At 35.4% G+C, this 23,701-nt stretch overlaps 1 protein-coding gene across 2 annotated transcripts in view; it reads left to right on the top strand.

The window, feature by feature from the left end:
- BIRC6 (baculoviral IAP repeat containing 6) overlaps positions 1-23,701 on the top strand; it is a 187,403-nt gene that overhangs the window by 69,925 nt on the left and 93,777 nt on the right. For both annotated transcript variants that reach the window (XM_074896935.1, XM_074896936.1), the window contains exons 31-45: positions 250-383; positions 2,894-3,031; positions 3,789-3,916; positions 4,498-4,629; positions 6,551-6,766; positions 7,137-7,320; positions 7,715-7,870; positions 8,221-8,354; positions 9,998-10,151; positions 10,885-11,001; positions 11,966-12,120; positions 13,315-13,441; positions 14,285-14,395; positions 20,646-20,779; positions 21,775-21,902. In XM_074896935.1, the coding sequence (XP_074753036.1) occupies positions 250-383; positions 2,894-3,031; positions 3,789-3,916; positions 4,498-4,629; positions 6,551-6,766; positions 7,137-7,320; positions 7,715-7,870; positions 8,221-8,354; positions 9,998-10,151; positions 10,885-11,001; positions 11,966-12,120; positions 13,315-13,441; positions 14,285-14,395; positions 20,646-20,779; positions 21,775-21,902 (2,148 nt within the window). The remainder of the gene's footprint in view (positions 1-249; positions 384-2,893; positions 3,032-3,788; positions 3,917-4,497; positions 4,630-6,550; positions 6,767-7,136; positions 7,321-7,714; positions 7,871-8,220; positions 8,355-9,997; positions 10,152-10,884; positions 11,002-11,965; positions 12,121-13,314; positions 13,442-14,284; positions 14,396-20,645; positions 20,780-21,774; positions 21,903-23,701) is intronic.

Below are 23,701 nucleotides of genomic sequence, written 5' to 3' on the forward strand. Positions count from 1 at the left end.
ATGTATGAAGTTGAATGCTCTGCTGACCTCTTGAGGGTGAAAGAAAATGTTCACCCTAAAATACTGCACTATTCTTACAATAGAATGTGAAATCCAGTTCACTTGCTGAGCCACAGTACCCCTTTCTGTAGCAATCTGCTTGTGTCTCAGATGAAAGCCTTGGGGAGTATTGTTCTATAAGGGGTGTTTCAGAATATTACGGGATCTGAAAAAGAAATAAAATCTTAAACATGTATATTTTATTTTTAGGGTCTTCATGTTGCTTTCTTGCATTGGCCAAAGATCGCTTAGCAACAGTGGTGTTCTAGAAAGTTTACTTAATCTCCTGGATAACCTGCTGTCACCACTGCAACCTCATTTACCTGTGCACAGAAGAACTGAAGGTAGCCCTCTAATTTGGGAAACTATATTTTCATATACATTATAAGCTAGAAAACAGACTAGCTCACAATTTTTGGTGTATTTTGCTTGTTTACTATATTTCCAAAACAGTTGTCTTTTAAAATGTGCTGAAACTTCTTTAGGTGCTAAAAGAGGTTCCCCTCCCCCACCCCCCCAAAACCCCTTGTTTAAACCTCAGCAAAATCTATTTGGTTGCTTTTAATTCAGCTAGGAAGCTCTAAAGTTTAACAAAGGGGGGGAACATCCAATGTGTAGACAGTTCTAGATGCTCTAGTTAATGACTTTTGAATGTAGCGTTTTGGAAAGAAGTGCCCCTTTTTGCTCATGAGATCCTTTCTAAGTTTCAAGCTCTGGAGGTGAAACGTGGTTATGAAGACAAGTTTGTTAGGTGTATCTGCATGGTTCCTGCAAACTATTTGGGGATTTTGTAATCACAAAGAATCTTCTTTTTTTGCCCTAAGAAAAATTGCTGAAATTACGTTCTTGAAACTTGATTTTCTTTGAGTGTTTTCTTAGCTACCCTGAGTTTGAAGAGAGCACTTGCTTTTGAAAGCATCAAACTTTAGGCTGCTTCCTTTGTTATGTACATGTAGCAGAGCATTGTAGAAGGTACATTGTTTAAAATTCTTAGCATTGTGGAGTTGGTAAATGCCAGCTGAGACTCTGTTCTTACTTTTTACCTTGTCTCCTGATGTAAACAAGCCTACAGCTGGTGTCAGAAGCTGTCCTATTGCTTCCCATTGGTCTACCGTGTACTTTCTCTATCTTGGCCATATCCTGCTGTAGTCTCTAACTAGTTTGAGGCAAACCCAAGCTTACATCTCCTCTACCTCTGTTTGCACTCTCCCCACAGCTGCCAATTCCTTTCATAGCTCTTGCCTTACTAGTTGTCCTCACGGAGGACTTTAGGAAGCAGAAGTAACTGATACTTCAGAGCTTTATTTGCTGGTCTTCCAGCTTCCTTCCTCCTGGACAGTACAGGTGAGTACTAGGGCATTATTCTGTGTGGTGGAAGCATCAGGTACAGCAGAAGAAATTCCTATTTGAGAGCTATCATGCATAACTAAGGGTCAAAGGGGTGAAAACTTACTGGGGAAAAAGAAAACAAAGGACAATCAGCAAGAGGTGAGTGTTGTAGGTAGAGAGAAGCTGTAAACTTTGAGGCAGAGGGGGAAAAAAGAAGTAAGCAAAAGACACTTGGAGGGAGGGAGAGAAGCTGAAAATTTTGGGGTTTATTTTTTTTTAAATACAAAAGGAAAAAAATGCACTTGTTTAAACAGAACTATGAAAATGTGTAGACTTCATTCTGCAGCAGGCTCCTTTCTTTTTATTTTGCCAACCAAAAAGGTGTGTGGTGGCCACCAGTGCTACTCATTTCTATTGCCGTTTAGTCTGCAGTTCCTGTTCAGGCCCTGTTATGGGGAGGCCTCCTGTTCCTCCACCAGCTTGGGGTGAACTGCTTTCTGACACTGTGGACAGGGAACTGGAGTTAACAGTCAGGGCCTGCATCCTATTGCTAAGTCTGCCAGCAGCTATATGTGATTGTGGAGTTGTTTCTGTGCCTTAGTTTTCTTGTTTGATCTGGAATTAATAATAGTTTGAATTAATTAAAGCTTTTTTGAGGTCAGTGCATGAAAAGTGTAGTTAAATGTGGCTCAGCACAGTGTGCAGATATGACAATGTGTGGGTAACCTCTAGTACTAATGACTTTGCTGTGTTGGTGTTATGTAAAAGTATGTGATTTGCATAATGACTGCCATTAAGTGGTCATTAATTGTAGGTTTCTGGTCTTTGTTGAGCACTCATGAGTTCACTTCAGAACTGTTAATTTAGATTTGCTTATGCACACAAATATTTTTCTTGCATGATGTGTAAGATAGGGGTTTTTTCCCTCCTGCCTGTATAAAAATACTTCATTCAGTGTGTGAGACTGAAATAGGCAATAGCCAGTCATTAGTACTGCCAGCATGGTTGGTTCATCTAGTCAGAACTCAGTCTTGACTTTCCTGCATCTTACTCAAATGACTACATGGAAATGCACTAACAAAGGAGTAAAAATAACTCTCTTGAAGCCCTGGTTGATGGAAGAATTTCACACTATGGAATTTCAGTCATCTAATTTATGTGCTTTCGTGCAAGCAGCTATCATTCTGCATATGGTATTTAGGAAATTTAGACATATGATGACTTTTTTTTTTTAAATGCTGTTTAATTTTTAGATTTAACAGTAGAGATGAAGCTTTTGACTTCTGACTTCATCAGACTAAGAGAACTGCAACATTTTCTCTTGCACCTGAGTTCTATACCTAATGTTTTGTTTCTTCCCTCATTTATGAGTGCTCAGACTCTTACCCTCGTTTACAAAAATAAAGGAACGGAATCTTTGACCTAGTGAAATGTGTGCCATCTAATGCTTTTTATGATTTCTTCAAAACTAGTTTGTTATGGCTTCAAAACATTATTAAGGCACTCAAATCTATTTATTTTGAAGGAGTTTTAGACATTCCCATGATCAGTTGGGTTGTAATGCTGGTATCCAGACTATTGGATTATGTAGCTACTGTTGAAGACGAAGCAGCCACAGCCAAGAAACCTCTCAATGGAAAAGAGAGGGAACGATTTTTGACAGGTAGGTAACACTTATTGTCAAAACTTCCTTCTATGAGTATTGGTTTGGGAGCAGTTCAAATACTTAAAATACATTTTCAATTCACTTGAAAAATGAGATTTTGGAAACAGCTGTTGTGATCATTTTATTTGCATTGTTGTCTGCTTCTTTGCATCCACTTCTCCTTAGAAATATAACCTCTTTCATTTTTTTGAAAGTGAAAAGTTCAGGATTGATTTTAGTTTGCAAAATGTCTGTATATTATCCTGTGACTCCAGGACCTGGCAACTGAGAGTACCTGTGTTGAGACTGGATTGAGAGAAAGGGCAACAGTATGACTTCATAACTGCTTTGTATTTCCCATCGTATTTGTATCTGGTATTTTAAAATGTGGGTTTTGTCTATTTATTATTATTTGAGTGGATTAGCTATGGTCTTCCTTAAACATTTTTTTTTTTAAATGACAACTGTAAAGCTTTTTTGTTACGGAAACTGTTTGGGTATTTTTAGTTGGGATGGTCTTGCTTACCTCCTTATGTGTTTTAAAAACAATGAAAACAAGATGGTGCCACTGCATTTTAAAATTACACCAAAATATTGCCATTAGTGATGATAGCTGCATAACACTAAGAGTTAGATTTTGTTTGTTGCTTTAGTGTTTAGTGTATGGAGATGCTAACCATTGTGGCAACATAAATGCTTTTAAATGGAGTTAAGTGAGGTTTAATAAGATGGATTAATAACTCCTTTTTTTTTTTTTTTTTCCTGTTTCTTTTAGGAAACCAGTGGAGTTTTATAAATAATAGCCTTCACACTCAGAGTCTGAGCAGATCTACTAAAGGCAACAGTAGCCTAGATAGACTGTATTCCCGAAAGATCAGAAAACAGCTTGTGCATCATAAACAGGTGACTTCTAGCACGGTAGTGGCTATTTTCACAGAAGTATATGTAATTTATAGTATATCTCATTTCTTGAATGAACAGGCCTTGGGACTCATTCAGCCTTGCTTTTGCCTAGGTCTGGTTCTGTAGCTAAAGGCTGCCTAACTTCTTTTGACATTCACCTCAAACCATGGGGCAGGGGTCTGCTGGAAGAACAAGTGTTGAAGTGTACTGTTGAACACTGTAGCCTGTATTGGACAATAAATATAATTTACTTTCTAGATAAATCTGGGTACACCTGAATGCAAGCACCTAAGCTGTGACTTACAAGACACAAAATTTTCATTTCTAAATGCAGCCATGCAGGTTTTATGACCCTGGGCATGTGTCTTGAGCTCCTTTAAAAATACTGATTCTTCTGAAACTTCATCTGTTCTGGGTCTGCTAGTAGCCCCCTTACGGTGCCTCAGTTAAAACTGTATATAAACTATTTTAAAAGCTCGAGTTACAATTTGAACTGAAGATTACTATCATATGAACATACTGATCCTTTTAACATCTTATTGCTTAAATTTTCATTTTTTCCTATTAACATTTTCTTTTAGCAACTTAACTTATTAAAAGCAAAACAGAAGGCTTTGGTGGAACAGATGGAAAAAGAGAAAATACAAAGCAACAAAGGATCATCATACAAACTTTTAGTAGAACAGGCAAAACTAAAGCAGGCTACTTCAAAGGTATGATGTTCTGAAACTGTAACTGACTTCTTGTCCTTTGTGTGAAAAGACCTGTTCCTGCAAAGTCATCTTTGTTCTATATTGACCTGATTTTAAAAAGTTGTTTCATCATGGCTGCTATCAAGTATATTCTGATGCTGAAAGGAGCAGCCGTCTGGAAATCTCTTGCACTGTGAAAAATAGTTTATGCTTCTAAAGGGTATTTTTAGGTAGTCATGTCCAAAATAACTAATAATCTTGTAGCTTTAGGAATGAATGCTGGTCAAATCTTTGAACTTTGGATAATATATACCAATAGAAATGTAAAATAGTATTTTATATGTCAAATGTCTATGCATGATACTCTTCTGGATGCTCTCCTGGTTGAGTAATCAGAAAATAATCATGCCAAGGAATGACTCCCCAAACTTAAGAAATACGACTTTCGAGAATGTTTTCTGAGCTTCTTCAGTAGCTTCTTAGCTTCCTAGAAGTACTTATGTAAGTTGTTGCATCTTGCAGTAAGCCCCAGATACTGAGAGTGGATGTGGTAGTTAAAGAATTGTTTTGATTATGAGATGAGGTGCTAAAATTCAGGGATTTCCAGAGATGGCAACATGGACTTTGTGGGGAGCACAAAAGAAAAAAAAAAAAAAGTGTAAATCTTTATAGCTACTTCACTGTCTCTTTAAATATTTACTTTCTAGTTCCAGAAATACTAATGTCTGTTAGGATGACTGAAAGTAGGCCTGGGGAAAGAGATTGTAGAATGTTGGACCTTACAGGCAATTTAAAGGGAAATCTTACAACAACTTCCAGTAATTATGAAAAAGAGAGACAAACAAAATTTAAACACCAGCATAAAAATAAAGCCCTAAGTTTTCACTAACTCTGCTTGTCATGAGCTGTTCTTTCCTGTACTATCTTCTGCTTTATTTCAGCAGGTTATATCAGGGGGCTACTCCACTGGTGGCCCCCTTGAGACATCTTCAAATAAGTCACTGTCTGAAATATGCTGTTCAGCTATTTGTTTCACTTTATAGCAGCCATGTTGCATCAAAAAACCATGTTGAACTGAAGAGTTTTCCCCTTGCAGTATCCTAACACCTAGTTATGGTATTTCTGTACACTTGATAGAGGCATTTCATGCTGTTTTTACTACTTCACCTACTAATCGCTTTCAGTTATGACAAGCTGTGATTAACTGAAAACATTTATTGCATTTAGGAGAAAGCTGAAACCTTTGTAATAGTAAATGGTTCATTATCTGGTCTACTTTAGTAGCTGCTAAAGTGAGATTATAAGAGATGTTATCTTAGACTGCTTGTGTGGCTGATACAATGAGCTGAGCTGCTAAATGTGTGCCCTTGGTGGATGGGAAGATTAATAAAAGCACCTTCTTTCCTCCACTGAATTTTTAGACCCTCAGTCAAAAAGGTTGTAGTTTAGGGCCCTTGTCAAGTATCAGACTAGTTCAATTTATGGTGGCTAATGGACATTTTGTACCCTGGAAGTATTAAGTTAGAAATTACTGATGATTTATGTAATGCGAAGAACTGAGAAGTCAGCATTTTTCTAAGGGTAAATGTCCATATTAGCTATTTTTATATGCAGTTTGCTTCATGGTAACCATAGCTTTATATGCAGATGTAGAAATATGAAAGAGACTTCTAAAATACATATTTTTAGTATGTTTTATGGTAAACATAAAGACTTAATTGGCACTTGTGCAGAACTGGTTAATTTGGTTATGAGACTGTCACCTGAGATAACATGCTGCCAAAAGAAATTTCTGCTGATAAAGCCTTAATTCCATTCCAGATTTTCATATATTCATAGACTTTCTTTCTATTAAGTTTTACTGCTGCCTCAGATTTTCCCTGGGACAAGATTTAGAGTTTAGTTTTAAAATGTAACTGTTGTTTCAAATACATTTCTGCAGCACTTCAAGGACTTAATACGCTTACGTCGGACTGCAGAATGGCCTCGTTCTACTTTAGACACAGAAGTATCGGCAACAAAGGAAACTCCAGAAATTGAACCACTTCCATTTACATTGGCACATGAACGTTGTATTTCTGTAGTGCAGAAGCTGGCACTCTTTCTCTTGTCCATGGACTTTACTTGTCATGCAGATTTACTTCTATTTGTTTGTAAGGTAAACAGAATATGAAGAATAACTGCAGTTGCAATGGAAACCACAGTAAATTAGCTTTCTGTTACAGCTCGTTTGCTGATTAGTTGGTAAAAATTAGTTGCAGCATTAAAATTTATCAATTTCTGGTGAGATAGTTGTTCTGACTTGTCACCTATTGTGTAACTTATGATATGGTGGCTTCAAAATTGTGTAGGAAAAGTAACTTTAAAAATGAATTCTCATATAATTACACTTGTAAAATTCTAAAATTTAAGCTAGTAAAAATACCTGGTTTTCTTGTAAGCAAAATCTAATAATCATAATATTAAAGCTATTAAATATATTCATAGTGTTAAATATGAATAGACATATATTTCTTTGGTTTTCATAGGTTCTTGCTAGAATTGCAAATGCTACAAGACCAACAATTCATTTATGTGAAATTGTAAATGAGACTCAATTGGAAAGATTATTGCTGCTTCTCGTTGGAACTGACTTTAACAGAGGAGACATCTCTTGGGGAGGAGCGTGGGCTCAGTATTCTCTGACTTGTATGCTGCAGGATATTCTAGCAGGTTTGGTTTAAGTTCATATTTTTCAGAATGTATGTTACACTTGAAACTTTCTTCCTTTAATATTTGTTTTGGTTTTTATTATTGTGCTAGAATTTGATGACACTACTAAGATAGTTCAAAAAAAAAATCATAAAATTGAGATTAGTGCCTTAAAAATGAAATTTAAAATTGCAATTACAGTCAATCCTGAATTAGTGACTTTTCATTGAAAAGTTAATATTTATATGACCCTTGTTATTTGAAAATTATTCAGAACTCCTCCCCTTGAAGAAGTAGCCGTTTGAGAATTTAGAGTTAGATTAAGAAAAACAGACAGTTGGCCTACATGCTGGCATGTGAATTTGTAACTGCAATAAATCTTGAAATGGAGTTGTCTGCTTAATCTAATACATAGGAGAGTTGTTGGCACCTATAGCAGCTGAAGCTATGGAAGAAAGTGCTTTGGGAGAAGATGCTGGAGCTTCGGCTGGGGATTCTGATGACTCTCTCCAGCAGGCCACCGTGCAGTTAGTGGAAACAATAGATGAGCCTTTGACACATGACATCACAGGTAAATTATTCCATTATCTTGACATACATATGTGTACTGAAAAAAGTAAAAAAACCTTTGCTGTTGTTCACCTGTTAAAATATCAGCAAAAGAGTTTTGGTGATAGGATCATTCATTTCTGAAAATACAGGCAGAATACAAGCAATTCTTCAACTTAGTTTTACATCTGATCAGTAAAAAAATTATTATTTTGCCAATTATTTTAAAAAGGCAACTTGACTGCATTCATCAACTTTTTTTTACTAAGAGCTGTAATATTAAAAGCGTTAAAATTATCCATTAAGCGTACATTATATCCATGTTTTATAATTTGTACTTGGTAGTGTTAATACTCTTTTAATCATTCAAAGGTGCTCCACCTCTTTCGTCTTTGGAAAAAGATAAGGACATTGACCTTGAATTACTGCAAGACCTAATGGAAGTTGATATTGATCCTTTGGATATTGATTTGGAGAAAGATCCCCTTGCAGCTAAAGTCTTCAAGGTATGACACACCTGAGGTTTCAGGATAACCTTTATGTGTGAAATAGTAAAATCCTTCTCTTACACTTCTTCATTAGTGGTATTTTATGTCTTAGACCTACTTTTAGTTTTATAAACATTTAATGTGAAATGACAGGAAAGAATGTAAAGATTGTGTTCAAATCTCAGATGTATTCGTATCTTAGTTGACCACAAAATATTTTGCTTTTACACAAAGATATCTGCGTAAACAAGAGGTTCTGAGTTTACTATAGTTTAGCACATTGAAGACAACAAAAGCGTAATATAAAAGAAAAAAGAACATCAAGTCTTGTCCTTTTTTATTAGGAATAGAGTGCCGTTTGCTTCTGTGATTGATCTTAAGAGTTAATACTGCTAGTATTATGTTTTTTTAAAAAGTCAGCAATAACTAGTGCTCAGACCAGCTTCAGACTATGAAGAGAAGTAATTAACTTCAAAACTTACTTCACTGTGGAACAAGAAAATTATGAAATGCTTTCATACTTAAAATGGAAGCTAAACATATCAGAGGTAGTAAAATTACATTTATATGTAATAGTATATTGTCAAGGTATATTAAAAAAGAAAAATATGTTTGTTGTAAAGAAACAAAACTATTCATAATAAAATGCTGAGTGTCTTTTCTCTGTTCATAAGGATGGTGCTCTCATTTGGAGTTTTCCCATTCCTCTCACTATTGACTTAAATGTTGACACTCATTTGAATTAACCTCAATTATCTTTCTCACCAATTGCTCAGACAACACTAAATTTTCTTTTTTTCCCTTTGTTTTCTATATTCCCTCATTCCACTGATTACCTGTCATGTAAAGATTTTTTTATTTAAATCTCACCTTACCAAAAATTCCACTTACTGCTTCATTTTTGCTGATGTCTTCTGTTTTCTTTATTCTGCTATCATTTCATGTGGCAGTACTCTATAGTCCACTTCATCCACAAGTATCTTCATGACCTTATTACCTGATTGGATGTCCTCTAAAAAAACAATCAGAAAAACACTTCATTCTTTATCCTTCTTAAGATTTGCTTATGCATATGTAAAATGACAGCTAATACTGGATCTTGCCATAAAAAAGACAGGCATATACAGATTGCTTTCATATAGTCTTACATTACTTTTTTTTTTTCTTGTGATCCATATGTTTTTTTAGTGTCTTAAATTATGACACCTGAGTAGAGATTATTCAATTCTTTCTTTTGCAGACCCCAGCACAAATAATCCCTGAGCCTCACTGAGGCTTCAAGGTACTTTAATAGTACAGTTAATAATATAGCATTCTGTCTTGATAAATAACTTCTCAAAATACCTGTGTGATACTCCACTTCCAAATTTACAATACGGTACAAATTTGTGAATAATAGCTGATTATAACAGTTTCAAATTGGCTTCTTGAATCTTTGAGACAGCTAACTACATTGCTGGATTTTGACAATCGCGAAGGATTCAGTAGCTTATACTGCAATAAAAATTGTAACAAAATTTTCTAAAGCTATTGGATCCAATCTTCTCGTTTTAACTATTTGTAACTTCAATGTTTTTAGTCATTACAAATTTTATTATTGTACTTGGGCAGTCTAAAGAGTTGCTGTTTGTTTTTTTCCTTGTTTTCTTTTTTTTTTTAAGCCTATAAGCAGCACCTGGTATGATTATTGGGGTGCCGATTATGGCACCTACAATTACAATCCTTACATCGGAGGCGTTGGGATTCCAGTTGCAAAACCACCGGTAACTACAGAGAAAAATGGATCACAAACTGTGAGCGTATCGGTCTCTCAAGGTAAGCAGTGAACTAAATTTCTGTTCAGGGTCTTCTTTCTGTGATAACTGAATTTAGCAATTTATATATCAAATTATGTTGCAAATCATTATGTGCATTAAGTGGAAAGAATTAAATTTTCTATATGCCACAGTTTCTGTGGTAACTGAATATTATGTGAAGTTTGTATTTAAAACAACCTAACAGCAGAAAGTCTTATTTTCTAACATTTTTGAACAAGCACTTATAGGCAGTTGTAAATAATTCCTGTTTTCTCAGGAAAATTTGGAAGCTCTTTTCTAGTTGTTTGATTTTGGATAGTGGGCTCTACCTTAAGGAATGACATGGCAGACTTGGTTGGAGGAGTACTGCTGAACTGGGGTGATAGATCTTTCCCCCGTCACACAGGAAAAACAGCTTATGGTTCTTGTTTGAGAGCTATTATCTTAGGAAAAGCAGGCTTAAACATTTAATCATGTGTGACATTAAAGTGACAATTAAAAGAAATATGTGTGTGTTTCACAGAAATTTAGTATTTTATTAATTATATATTTCACGTCTCTAAGAATTTTACGTTCAGTTCAGAGTATAACTTTCTACATTCTGCTCCTGTTGTATATAAAAGTGAATCTTCCTGTTAGTGATAGTGAGATTTTTTCAGTTTAATGTATACCTGTATTGCTTGTACAGGAAGTTAGAGTAACTAATTATATTTGATATAATTCAGTTTTACCCTGTCTGTTGCCTTATGTAGCTTTAGATGCACGTCTAGAAGTTGGACTTGAACAGCAGGCTGAGCTGATGCTGAAAATGATGTCCACCCTGGAGGCTGATTCCATTCTACAAGCATTAACAAATACATCTCCTACATGTAACTACATCTTGTCAAATCATTCTCTTCACATAATGACCATGATGCTTTGAAATTTGTACTAATTTTTTCTGCAGTCACATAGCAATTTAGAAAAAGTTATATTTCACCTGAATTCTTGTTAGGGCGAGATTTAGAGATATTTCTTTATTCGGATTTTTGAATTATGTGTATACATATATTTAAGACATTTTGTGAAAGTGGTCAAATATGCATTATTTCTCTTATAGTGAATTATACTACAGTAGAGGAATTGTTTTCTGATCTAGGTGCAAGTAAACATTAAATTTTCTGGGTTTGTGAGCTTCATTCTTGCATTCATTGTGAAATTTCACCTGTTTGAAAGCTGCTTTGCACTTCAGTTTCACCTTTTCAGTGATGAAAGTGAAAAGATTTGAATACAATTTTGAACTCAGTTGTTCAGTAAACTTTGTTATAAAAGCACTCATGATGATGATTTACTTTTTGAACACATTTTCAGTGAGTTGCACTGCTCATCTTGTTAAGATGTGCTTCTTTGTAGCTCTCCATGTATCTTAATATGCATGCAAGTGACTAGTTGAATATCTGATGATGGAGTAGGTTTAGTGATTTTCTCAGCCTTTATTCTCTGGAATTTTTTTTATTGACTGCAATAGTTTTACCATAATGCATGAAAGAGATGTTCCAATTGTTTGTCTTACCATTATGTTATCAGGACACTTCTATAATGTCTGTTTAGCAAGAACTGTGAAAAAGTATTTATGTGGGCTCACTTTCCAAACTGTTTTTGTGAAGATGGAGATAGATATTCAAGTATGCCTATGATAGTCAGTAGTCTAACTCAGCTGAACACTACATTGAAGGTGTTCTTATCAGTGCCTTTCCCTTAAGTATAAAATGCAAGAAAATAAATATGATGTTACATTTAGCAACTCTTACAAAACAATTCATGAAGGGATTGTACTTTCTGTTTTGTTTTTAGTAACCCAGTCTCCTAGTGGAACAGATGATTCATTGCTAAGAGGATTACATGCTGCTAACCAAAATGCCCAGTTGATTGTACAGTTGTCATCTATACCTATGCTGAGCACCTGCTTCAACAAACTCTTTTCCATGTTACAAGTCCACCATGTTCAGGTATAAAATTACTAACTTTGAGATGGTTTGACAGTATTTATCTCTAAATTTGAAAGTTGTTTTTCTATACGACTTGGGATGCAAATAACCTGTTATGTGCTTTATTGCTTATGAAGCTGTCATGGACAACAGTACCAATAATGTAATAGACAAGCTGCTGAAAGCTTTTATCAAATAGGACACTTCTTGTTACAGTGAAAAAGTTGGTATATGTTTTCATATTTAAAAACAAGTTCATAGATTCACTGAAAGATAGTTGTTAGAAATTGTTAGGAAGAGCGTTACTAGATGTGCGGTATCCATCTGTAGAGGTTTTCAAAACCCAGCTGAATAAACCCCCGAGCAACCCAGTCTGACATCTTCTTTGGCCTTTCTTTGCACAGAAAATTGGATTGGATAATGTCCAGAGTTCGTTATCCAATCCAATTATGCTTGAATAATTCCAACCTGAATTATCCGGTGATCCTAAATGTTAACATTAAAAGTGTACTTTTTGAAGTAATTGGTTTAGCAACACTCTTGATACATACAAAAGAATGCCATGTGTTCTATATATGAGTGATCAGGTGCTTTCCTGCCTGTTTATATTTTAATTGTGTGACTGACGCCCTCAGCTGTTCTTTAAATATCTCATCCCAAATACAGTTTGTGGTGTAAAGTACCTTGATGCTTCCTCAGAATATCTAAATAGTTATTTTCCTCACAGGATTTATGCAGAGTAAGCATCAGTGTCTCTCTGATAGTAAAGGAGGTTTCCCAATAATTAAATTGGCCTTTTGAATAATTTTGGTTGACTGGTAAACATCACTTGACTATATTGAGACATTCTAAAAGCTCACATGCAAACCACTGTTACAAGTGTAAGTTTGATACAGATATTTATGAGCAGTGTGTAAAGCTGGATCTTTTAACATGTTTGAAGAAACTGCTTAAGAGAAACATAATTGCATTTAGAAGAAATCAGTTACAGAAATGTAGAAGCATTCACTAGTTATGCTGAGTTTGCCTTGAATGTTACTATGTATGACAGTCTTCAAATCCAGTAAAAGGGGGGGGGGGGGGGAGTGAGAAACAGTAGCAGCTGAAAATGTAGATGAGCCTTTTGATAAGATAACATTTTATGCTCTGGAGTTCTGGAAAAACACTTGAGTTTTGTCTGATAGTGTTTTGGTTTTTTTTTTTCCTTTTTTTCAGCTTGAATCCCTTTTACAGTTGTGGCTCACATTAAGCCTGAATTCCAGCTCCTCTGGAAGTAAAGATAGTGGCGCTGATATCTTCCTTTATAACGCAAACCGAATACCTGTAATTTCCTTAAACCAAGGTAAAATACATTAAATGTGGGAAATTAACTGTGAGATAAAAGCAAGAAGTATTACAATAGGTTTATTTAATAAGATTAGTGTTGGTCTAATTTCTGTGTTCTTATTAAAGACCTCTTGGACTCATTATCTTAACATGAAAAATGTGTAACTAGTAGGTAACTGAGAGAAGATAGCTTGAATTTGGATATGTCCTCCAAAAATAAATCGTAAAATTTGTTGATCTTAACTCATCATTACTCCCAAGACGACTTACTTTAAAATATACTTCTTAGTCTATGGTGAACTGTGTACCTGTGTACACTTCTCTGACAAATTTCTTCTCCTTGAAGAAATTTGAAGAATTTATCGTCTGACAAATTTCTTCTCCTATGATCTCTGCATTATCAAAGGGTTTGGCAGAGGTGGGAACCCCTATTACTTTCTGGCATCAGACTACTAATCTAGTACAGACACATTGAAATATTTTTTTTTTGGAACATGTTATATTGTACAGTTTAGAAAATCTGTGTTATCTTGTGATGATAGTCCAGAACATTAATGCCCGCTGTAGTGAACCTGTTATGCTGACTTCCATGAGAGTTTTGAAACTGGTCTCTTTGCATCATGTTCTCTGAGGTGTCAGGGTCTGGGCACTTGTATATACGGTTCTGTGGCCCAGTTCCTGTGAAGTGTTGGTGATGTGGCTTTTCTTAATTTCCTGCAACAATAGTTGTCACAACAAAGTAAATACAACAAACAATAATATTAATAACAGTAATAAATATAGCACCTTACAGTGAAATTAAGAAATTATAGTAATACCCTGAATATTAAAGCTTAAAAAACCATGTTTTTCTTGTCAGCTTCAGTAACTAGCTTCCTGTCAGTACTGGCATGGTATCCTAATACCTTACTCCGGACATGGTGCCTTGTGCTTCATAGCCTAACGCTCATGACAAATATGCAGCTTAATGGTAAGTTTTGGGGTTTTTATTTATGTTGCCTGTTTCAGTGACGTTCAAATGAGTGTTGATTCCCATCCAGAAGACTACCAGAACTTTCCTGTTGTTATATAAGTACTTTTGATGGTTCTTCATAACTTCGGCTTTTCAAGAGTGGGCACCTTGCATTGCTTGTACTATGGGAAACTGAAACCGTGGTGGTAAAAGGAAATGTCATTATAAGTAGGTTGGCAATGTCTTCTAAAAACGAGGTTTAGGTCTAGCTAATGATCCTTACACTATGGGAAGAGATAGCAGAGAAAGGATGAAGGTGCTGTGAGAGAGATATTTTTCAGAAACATGCGGGCGCTAGTCATTGCTTATGTTAAGCTATCTGAAAATAAGTCCCTGGAAGTTGAATCTGTGAAAAAAGAAATCCATCCCTTTTGTCTAGTTTTCCTGTGCACACCAGATTATCTCACGTTCTGTATATTGCTCCATAACACACTAGAAATAATCTCCCTTTGTGAATGAGATTTTGCTGCAAGACTGGCATAAATTGAAGGATGTAATTTTTAAATGAAGAAATTAATCTTTTAAATGGCTCACTACCATGGTGCAGCTGTCGTGAGGAATGCTTTGGTGGCCCTGTCCTCAAGGCTAAAGAAGATATCAAATAGTAAGAACTTGGAGACTGGAATCTTTTAAAACCTACATGTTAGACCAAGACAGAGCTCTTTAAAATTCTGGTTTCACTCCGAACATATTTACGACAGTAATTACAGAAGAAAGAAACCCAGAACCACCTGAAGATCACGCTTCTGGGAAGCAATTTGCCATCCTGTGATGACACAGCCATTCTTCACAGTTTTCCTCAAAGATGCTTATGAATCTTTTTTTCCATAGATGCCATTCAAATCACTGGTTTTGGGATGCACTTTCTTCTTTAGGTTTTAATTTTCTGTCTCTTTTTCTGTGATGTTATTTAGAGATCAGTCTCACAAAAGTCTGCTGAAATTTTTGCTATTAGGTGAAGCAGTAGAGCTGTGAATAAACTCATGGAAAAGACTTAATTGATATTCACAAACTGAGACCTCCCATCTTGTGCTTGGTATTTGAGAATAGAATGTGGCCTGATTTGTAGGATAACCGTGCCTGCAATTAACACCCAAGTGTATTTTCAACACTCTAGTTTGTAACTGTAGACTAGCAATTTCCAAAAATTATGCTGTGTATACCATTGAGACTGTATGTGAATCTTTTCCAAGTGGTATGAGGCTTTACTGTTTGTGCTCCTGACACTGATAGAGAGGCAGCTGCATGTTTGTGGGAGTTTCTTAGCCGGTTGCTTGAGATCAGTAAGTGATGATGGGAATGAAAAGCTGCTCAGAAGCAACCACTATGGCTCATGGCAGGTGCATTTCAGCATATGAATGTGGTTGTGGATTTTTGTGTATATAGGATTGGGAGCTCAAGGTTGGAGTTGGAAAGGGTTAGAGATGCGAGCTTTCTGAAGGGTAAATTAAAGGGTTGAAGGTGTGTCTCCTTTTATATGTGTGTGTATTAACACAGATATATATCCTTTAACTGCCCTTTTTCCCATACTCACTGATAGAACCAGGAGCTGAGCAGGTTTAAGCACCCATCAGGTAACTTATGTACCAGGATGCCTCAGCAGCTAATAATTCGAAAAACAGTATTTTGTCTCAATGGCACTGAGTCGTCATATTTAAGAAATGAAATAATCTCTGTTCAGTTCTTGACAATCGAAGGTGGGATCCATCAGAGCACTTCTCCAGTCAATAATTTTGGTTTTCCTGTAATTTAGTTCAGAACTGAGGCTAATTATAGTATCTTAAACCATTACAGACAGTGTCTCAGGAGTTGTCATCAGCCTAAATTTTTCAATATCATGCTTTCCAAGAGGGATAGGTTTTTGAGTTTTTTTAATATATACAGCCAGTAGAGAGTGAACAGTTTTAAAGACTGGTGAAATGTAAGTCACATGTCAACTTTCTTTGGAGTCAAGTTTCTCTTGTATCCTCTCTAATTCTGTAATTAATTCTGTAATACAAGCTATGAAGTACAAATTGTTCACATATCTTCACTCTATTGACTGCTTATGGTTAGAGTTTGCTTTGTTTAGGGTTTTTTTAAAACCACTAAGATGCTAATTACAGTTCATTGGGGATAATTTAGGTTTGTCTTGCTAGACATGTGTGGTTATAAAAATGAGGGGTTTTCCCCTTTTAATACTCAAAATACAACAAGCCCACAAATGTGTTCATTTGCTTAATATCTATACTTGCAGAATATCTTCACTGATGGAAAAAACTACCACCACCACCAAAAACATTTTATTCAGATGGTTTCAGGTATAAGAAACCTCTTCAAATTCAATAAGCCTTTTAAATAATCAAGAAAGCACCTCTTCGTGACATAATCCTCATTAGATAATTATATTTGCTGTTTCAGAAACTGATAAACAACTTAGAGGTGTAGCCACTCAGATGATTCATTAAACTTCCTTTGCAGATGGGCCTTTTAGCGCCGAGAAAATCCCACTAAATCATTAGATCTCAGAGAACCTCCTTGAGTTTCCTTTATTCATTGAAATTCATTATGACGATTTGCTGCATATGTTCACATTCAAGCCATTCTGTTTTCCCCAGTCTTTGATTTAAAAAGAAGAAAAGAAAGGAAATGAAGGGGAAAAAAGGGGTGGTGAGGGGGCAGTGCTTTTTCATACTCTTCGATCCATTCTAGATAAGGGTCTTGACTTATTTGCATTCTACGAGTAGTCTCTTTGAACCTGCTTCTGAACTATTGTACTCTGAAGGTTACAGTTTTGGTCACCATTTCTTCAAGAGGTCGATTAATTAGAAGATCTTGTAATGAGAAATGAGGTGGTTCTAGAGATCACATGCTGATGTTCTTTTCAAAGCTGGTTCGTTGTTATTTTTCTAAAAATACAGGGTAGAACAGGGTAGATTCTTTTTGGAAACTGTCCTATGTTGGGATTTTATGAACAACCACAGTCTAGGACAGGTCAGTTCATGGTCAGAAAATCTTATTTCATTATGCCATTATGTGCTTATAAATGTCTTCAGAATGAGAGCTAAGGCTGTGTAACTTCTGTGCTTCAGAACCTCTTATCTGAAGAGTGCAAGATTTTTTCAGGGATAAACCCAATGCTGCTGCCATTTCTTTTCAGAACAATGACCTTAATTGGTTACAAGTTCCAAGGACAAATTTTGCAAGGATGGTGTTTAAAATCAGTATTTTATGGATGACACGTAGAACCATTTAGTGCCATGTAAAGGAAGGTGGGCAGAAGCAAAACTACAATAATACTTGGCTAAGAAAAATTTGAGAGTTACAGTTGCTCTAAAGTAAACAGCTGTCATCTTTCAAATCAATCTCATAGTGCATTTTGTCATCTGTTTCTTTAGCAAGAGGTATTCATGCTCTCCTCACATGCCATTTTGCTTATGTTATTGTTGTCACCTGGGAGCAGTGTTTTAAGCATGAATGCTACCTGACAGAGCAGATAATGTAGATGCATCCTGAAATCTGAGTTAGAATGTCATACAAAACATGTCAAACTATGAATATAATGTAGAAAAAAAGAAGTGGCTTTTTGTATTTTAGTGTTATTTTCAGCCGTTAAATAGAAAATATAAAAAGAAAATAACATAGGAAGTAATAAAGGAACATTTATTCGGTTATAGCATCAGCTCTATCATGTAACAGTAGAAAAACTATGGAGCCTTCTAATCCTGGAAGGAAATTATTTGAGGGTTAGCATGTGGACTTGGCTGCTGCTTGTCAAGAGAAGATGAGGTGGGACTGTCAGTTCTGGGGGAGTTCTAACATAACACCTGCTTGTATTAAGATGTGAAGTCTTTGCAAATAGCCAGATTTAATTAATTAAACCTAGTAAGCGAAGTTGAACGTAGCAGAAAAAAGCTGTAAATGTTACCTTCAAAGAAATGCCAAGTGAACAAATTAAATGACTTGAAGCTAAACCCCAAATATGCCCTGTTCTGAAAAATGCAAGCATACATTTTCTAAAAGCTGTAGTTTCAATGGACAGTTTGATTTGGTTTGCTTTGTTTTCCCTTTCAAAGAAAACAGAATAGCAGTGTTGCTTGTGACACTGATCATCATAGACTTCATAGGTGTTTCAAGGTCTCTGAAGAAAATTAAGTATGTTTTGTCTATGAAGGTACCATTTAGGAATGCAGGAAAGCACAAAAGTATCTCCCTTTTTCAAATAAAAATATAAACGTTTTGGGTGCTTTGTACACATTTTGAAATTAATTTGGAGACTTCGGTACTTTTGGAGAAACTCAGGTGACATTAGCCCGAAAGTGATGTCATATACAGAATTCATATGATGCAGTTACATTGAAACAATGAAAAGTCACAGAAAACTATGAAAAATGGAAAAAACTAATTGAGATTAACTTTCATTTTGATTAGTTATATCAGCTGCAGTTGAATGTAATTTTAATGATAGTGATTTGTGTTAGTAGTTTATAAGTGGAACTTTTTTCAAAGCAAACCCAAAAAGTAGTAATAAGTCTACTTGCAAGAGCTATGAGCTTAGCCAGTTAGTGTTCTTAGTGACCTGAGTGTAATTTTAGTTTTTAACTTGTATCTTGATGCGTGCCCCAAAATAACCAACCGAAAAAAAAAAACCTCACCAACAACCTACATACCTAGTTTTCTTAGAGGGAAGATCAGTGTACTGTATGCTTTCCTTAAGTAAATGTTTAGGGGTGCAGATTCAGCAGGGGGAAAATAAACTTGATGAGTTCACCCAGACTGGTATTTCAAGGGACATCCTGCAATGGAAGGCTTCAGTTTTTCTTTCAGAGAGCCTGTGAAATTGTGTGCTTAACTTTTTACATACTTGCCCCCGAGCCAGACAAGACCTAGCCTTTCCATCTTTTGTACTATCAAATGTTAACTAGAACAGGCTTATTGTCTACAGTACAATGGAACTAGAATGCTGTGGGATGCTTTCTTGCTTTTATTTAACTCCAGTTACTGTGATGCCATCAGTCATGGCCATACAGACTTGTTCCACTACTAATGTTGATAAATCAATGCAAAATATTTGTATAGCTGTACAGGAAATACTTTCAGCATTAGTTTTCTGCATTCATCTAAAGCAAGAAATCTGCTTATAGTTTGAGAATAAAATGGCATTTGATAAAAGGAAAACTTACTGTGAATTATCTTCTCCTTCTGTCTTCCCGTAATGATTTCTTCTCATAGCAAGTGTCTTTTCAATTATGTTTTTTTTTCCATTGCACTGAAAGCTTTTCAACTGAGATGGAAGCAGTCAGTGTTTAATTCTGTTTTTGATGGAGATGTTTCCCTCCTGGTTGGGATCTTTAGTTTAACTTTCCTTAGTTTAAGATGTTATTGTGAATGATGAAGACTGATAAAAGAATGACTAGCAAGTAGTTCAGGATTTGGGTTTTTTTAAGAACCTTCCTAATTAAGAATCTTATCTTTGGGTGAGGAAGGATGCCAGCCAAGCTCTTGTACCAGAGCATCATTTCCTCTTGGTTTAATCTTTTATTTATGATGAGATAGTCTGAAAGTGACCACATCTTCAGGAAGTAATAACCTGTAACGTCATTTAGGTAGATGTAATATTATAAGAATACATATTTTTATTCAATGGGTAGCTATGCTTTTTTCAAATTGTGTTTTTAATTGATTTAATATACCACTGATGAATAAGATCACATTTAATAAAGCTCATTTGTTTGATCATGGAAGGGTGTGTTTTAATTCTAATTCTGGTCCTCAGAGTTCTTATCTGTTAAGCTCCCTATACTTGTAGTCAATGATGAGAAGTCTCTGAATGTGCCAAGGACAAAAATAATCTTGATTACTTACATGATAATAGAACATGGGGTCTCTGACAAACTAACAAATGCACTTAAGCCTTATTAAAATGTTGGACTAGCAGAGATACAAAGCAAAATGTCTGTGTATATTGCTTCTACAGAATTAAGCTCTACTTTCAGGAATACTGCCTTAGCAAGCTTGGAACACTGATGGAACAGTTTGGGAGGTTTACATCTGTACTTAATGGAAAACTCTACACTCAAAATTGTAGTACCGAGTAAGCAGCATTCAGTAGTTGATTTTGCTGAGAATATTTACACATCATGAAATAAGTATAAGGGACATAAAATATATTTGATTTACACTTAATGCTCAAGATTACAGATTTAATTTTTATGTCTTTATTTTTAAGCTGGTCCAAGTAGTGCTATTGGAGCTCAGGAAAGTACTGCCCAGTTGTTGGTGTCAGATCCAAACCTCATTCATGTGTTAGTGAAATTTCTTTCCGGCACTAATCCTCATGGAACAAATCAACACAGTCCACAGGTAACTAGTAATTAAAATAAGAGAAAAACCCTTCCTAATAGGATTTCAGTACACTTGATATGAGTACGTGTTACTCATAATCTATCATATCCTTGGCTTGTTTCTTTTTTTGCTTACAGTTTTAGTTGTTTCTCATAAACAACCTCAGGGAAGTTCATATTGGTGATACAGTCTGAGCAGTGATCATACATTTTTACAACTATCTTGAGACTAGTCATAGGGAGAGAATGCCATGCAATGTGTCAGTGAATGTGTTCCATGTTAGGATTCCTTAGTTGCACGCTCAAAAAAAGTAATTTCAGTTAATTTCCTGAAGTCTTGTTGGATTGGGATAAAAATGCCAATGAAGGCTAAGTTTAAATATCTGATAATTACAGAATTTAAAGTTATGGTTTTATTTTCTGCCTGTTTCTGAATTCATGTGGTGTTTCTCCTAATTTCAACTGGGTTTTTTTGCTTTTTGCAGTCTTTGAAACATCTGTGATTAGTGATTAAAAAAAAAAAAGCCCAAGTTAACTTAATTGTATGTAATATTTGACAGGAGTCTCAGGAACACTTAGTTGAGAGAGAAAACACCTGGTATTTCCAGTATTTTCCAGAAAATACAGTCTTTTCCAGAACTTAAACATTACACAGTGCCATTAATTTAAAACGCTTATATGTAAAGGTGTAGTTTGTGTAAAGACATTCAGATTAGCACAGAAATGTATTGTGTGAAGCACAGTGTACGTTACTGAAAAGAAAAGTCTCAAGCTGCAAAATGAGTCTTAGGCAAGGAACTGAATTATTTGCTCTTTGCTCAAGATTAATAGAAAAACAGATAGTATAAATCAATATGGAATAGTTCTGTGAAAACCCCATCAAATTTTTCAGAAAGCAAGCTAAGCTACATAATAGTTTTCTGTTCTTAGAAAATGTCCTTCTTAGATATGACTTAATGTTCTTGAAGATATTTCAGTTTTATATAATACGTGTTAAAATGCCTTTCCTTCTAGGTTGGACCAACAGCGACGCAAGCTATGCAAGAATTTCTCACTCGATTACAAGTTCACCTTTCTTCAACTTGTCCTCAGATGTTCAGTGAATTTTTATTGAAATTAATACATATACTTTCAACAGAAAGGTAAATTGTAACTATTATTTTTTCCTTTCATGCCCTCTTTGTCTTTAAAATCTGTGCAAGTGTGAATCACAACTAAGATGTGTATGTCCCACCCTGTCATACTGTCAAGTTGTATATGGATGGAGATCTTTGGTGTGGTTGGAGCACTACCAACTGGATCTGAGCTGCTTCTTTCACATGGAAGTGTGACTGGAATCCACACCCAACCGTCCATGTGTGAGGGACAGTGAATAGAAGCACTAAACAGTTGTTTGCACTGATTTTCTCTAGAGCTAAGATACAGGCCTTGTTAAAGTAATCCCTAAATAAGGGCACTGTTGATGAGCTTGTGTATAGAAAAAGAAAAATGTATTCTAAGATGCCTGAATTAATGAAAGATTCTAGAAATTATTGTAGATCGTGAAAAGTGTATGGATGGCTTTTATAACATGGTAGGATGAAATATGAGAATGCATAATCCTATTTATGCAATGTGCATATTTATTGCTTTGTCTTTTTTTTCCTCTTTTCCTCACTTGAGAGTGGAAACCCTCCTCTGCCTCACTCTTCTGGGACCTATTGATGTCTTGTCTCCTCACTAGTGTAAAGTAGTGCCGCTGGCCAGAGGAGAGATAAGACCTTATGGTTTGTCTCTTACAGCTCTGCCTCTTCAAGGCTAGGTTGATGAGCAGAATAAGGCTGTTGCGTATATGGCAATACACCGAAAATGTGGCAATTGTTTGGTCTGAAGTACATTAGGAATTATTGTTTATTTCTGATATTGATATTCTGCTCATTGCAAGGCAAAGGCTTTCTCTAACTGGGGATGAGCTTTCTCAGTTTCTGGCTTCCCAGTAGAGGGCACTTTGGTGTTATCTATTCTTTAATCATACACAGAACAATTTTTGCCTTCTCTAAAAGACCTGACCTTAATAAGTTAAATTGAATGAGTGGTGTTTACCAGGCTACATTGCTGATCAATCACTTAGACAAGAAATGTCATAATAGAATAAAATCACTAATTCACAGTGAATCTTGGAATGTGTGTCTGTGTGCTATAATTTATTTGAAATAAGCTAATGAGACCACTGAAAGGATAGTTTTTGAAATGTGTTAGATTTTTTTTGAGACAAACCAGAGGTGGGACTGAAGCAAACAACCAGAAAAGGGTTCAGATGGTTATTTCTAAAACCTCAGGTAATTAATGAAGTATACCATGTCTGATCAGAGCATAAGACTGTGAAGAAAATCAGTATTTTACTGTTAGAACTAATTAAATGTCAAATATTTCCTTCAGGGCTATTTCTATAAACTGGTTTGTTTAGTATCTAATTTTAAGAGTTATAGTAAGATTAATCACTGTCAAAAGATACAGAGAAATATATCAAAAATCAGTAACTCACATTTTGGGAGTTAGCATCAGTTTTATTTTAAATATACTGATTCAGAAAGTTCACTTTGTAGTCCACCAATGTACATATAAAACCAGCTGGGAGAATAAACATCCCTAAAAGAGATTCTTCAAGCACTCATCATACAAGTACCAACCTGTGACAGTTTGAGTACCTTCTTGTGGACTTACGTATAGTTACTATTTAAATAGCTAAAATCTAGCCATTCTTTCTACCTGACAGGGGTGGGGGGTGGGGGAAGAAACAGAGGACAGGGAAGATCAACAAACCTATGGGAAGAAAATACCCATCATGATTTCCTGTTAGAAAACAAATAATCCTGATGATATTAAAATACTGGATGACTTCTTCCCATTAAGTTTCCCAGCAAACATATGAAATTTTCACCCACAACTGAACAAGGCTGTA

Source organism: Athene noctua, chromosome 1, assembly GCF_965140245.1.
Source record: "Athene noctua chromosome 1, bAthNoc1.hap1.1, whole genome shotgun sequence".
Taxonomy (NCBI): Eukaryota; Metazoa; Chordata; class Aves; order Strigiformes; family Strigidae; genus Athene; species Athene noctua.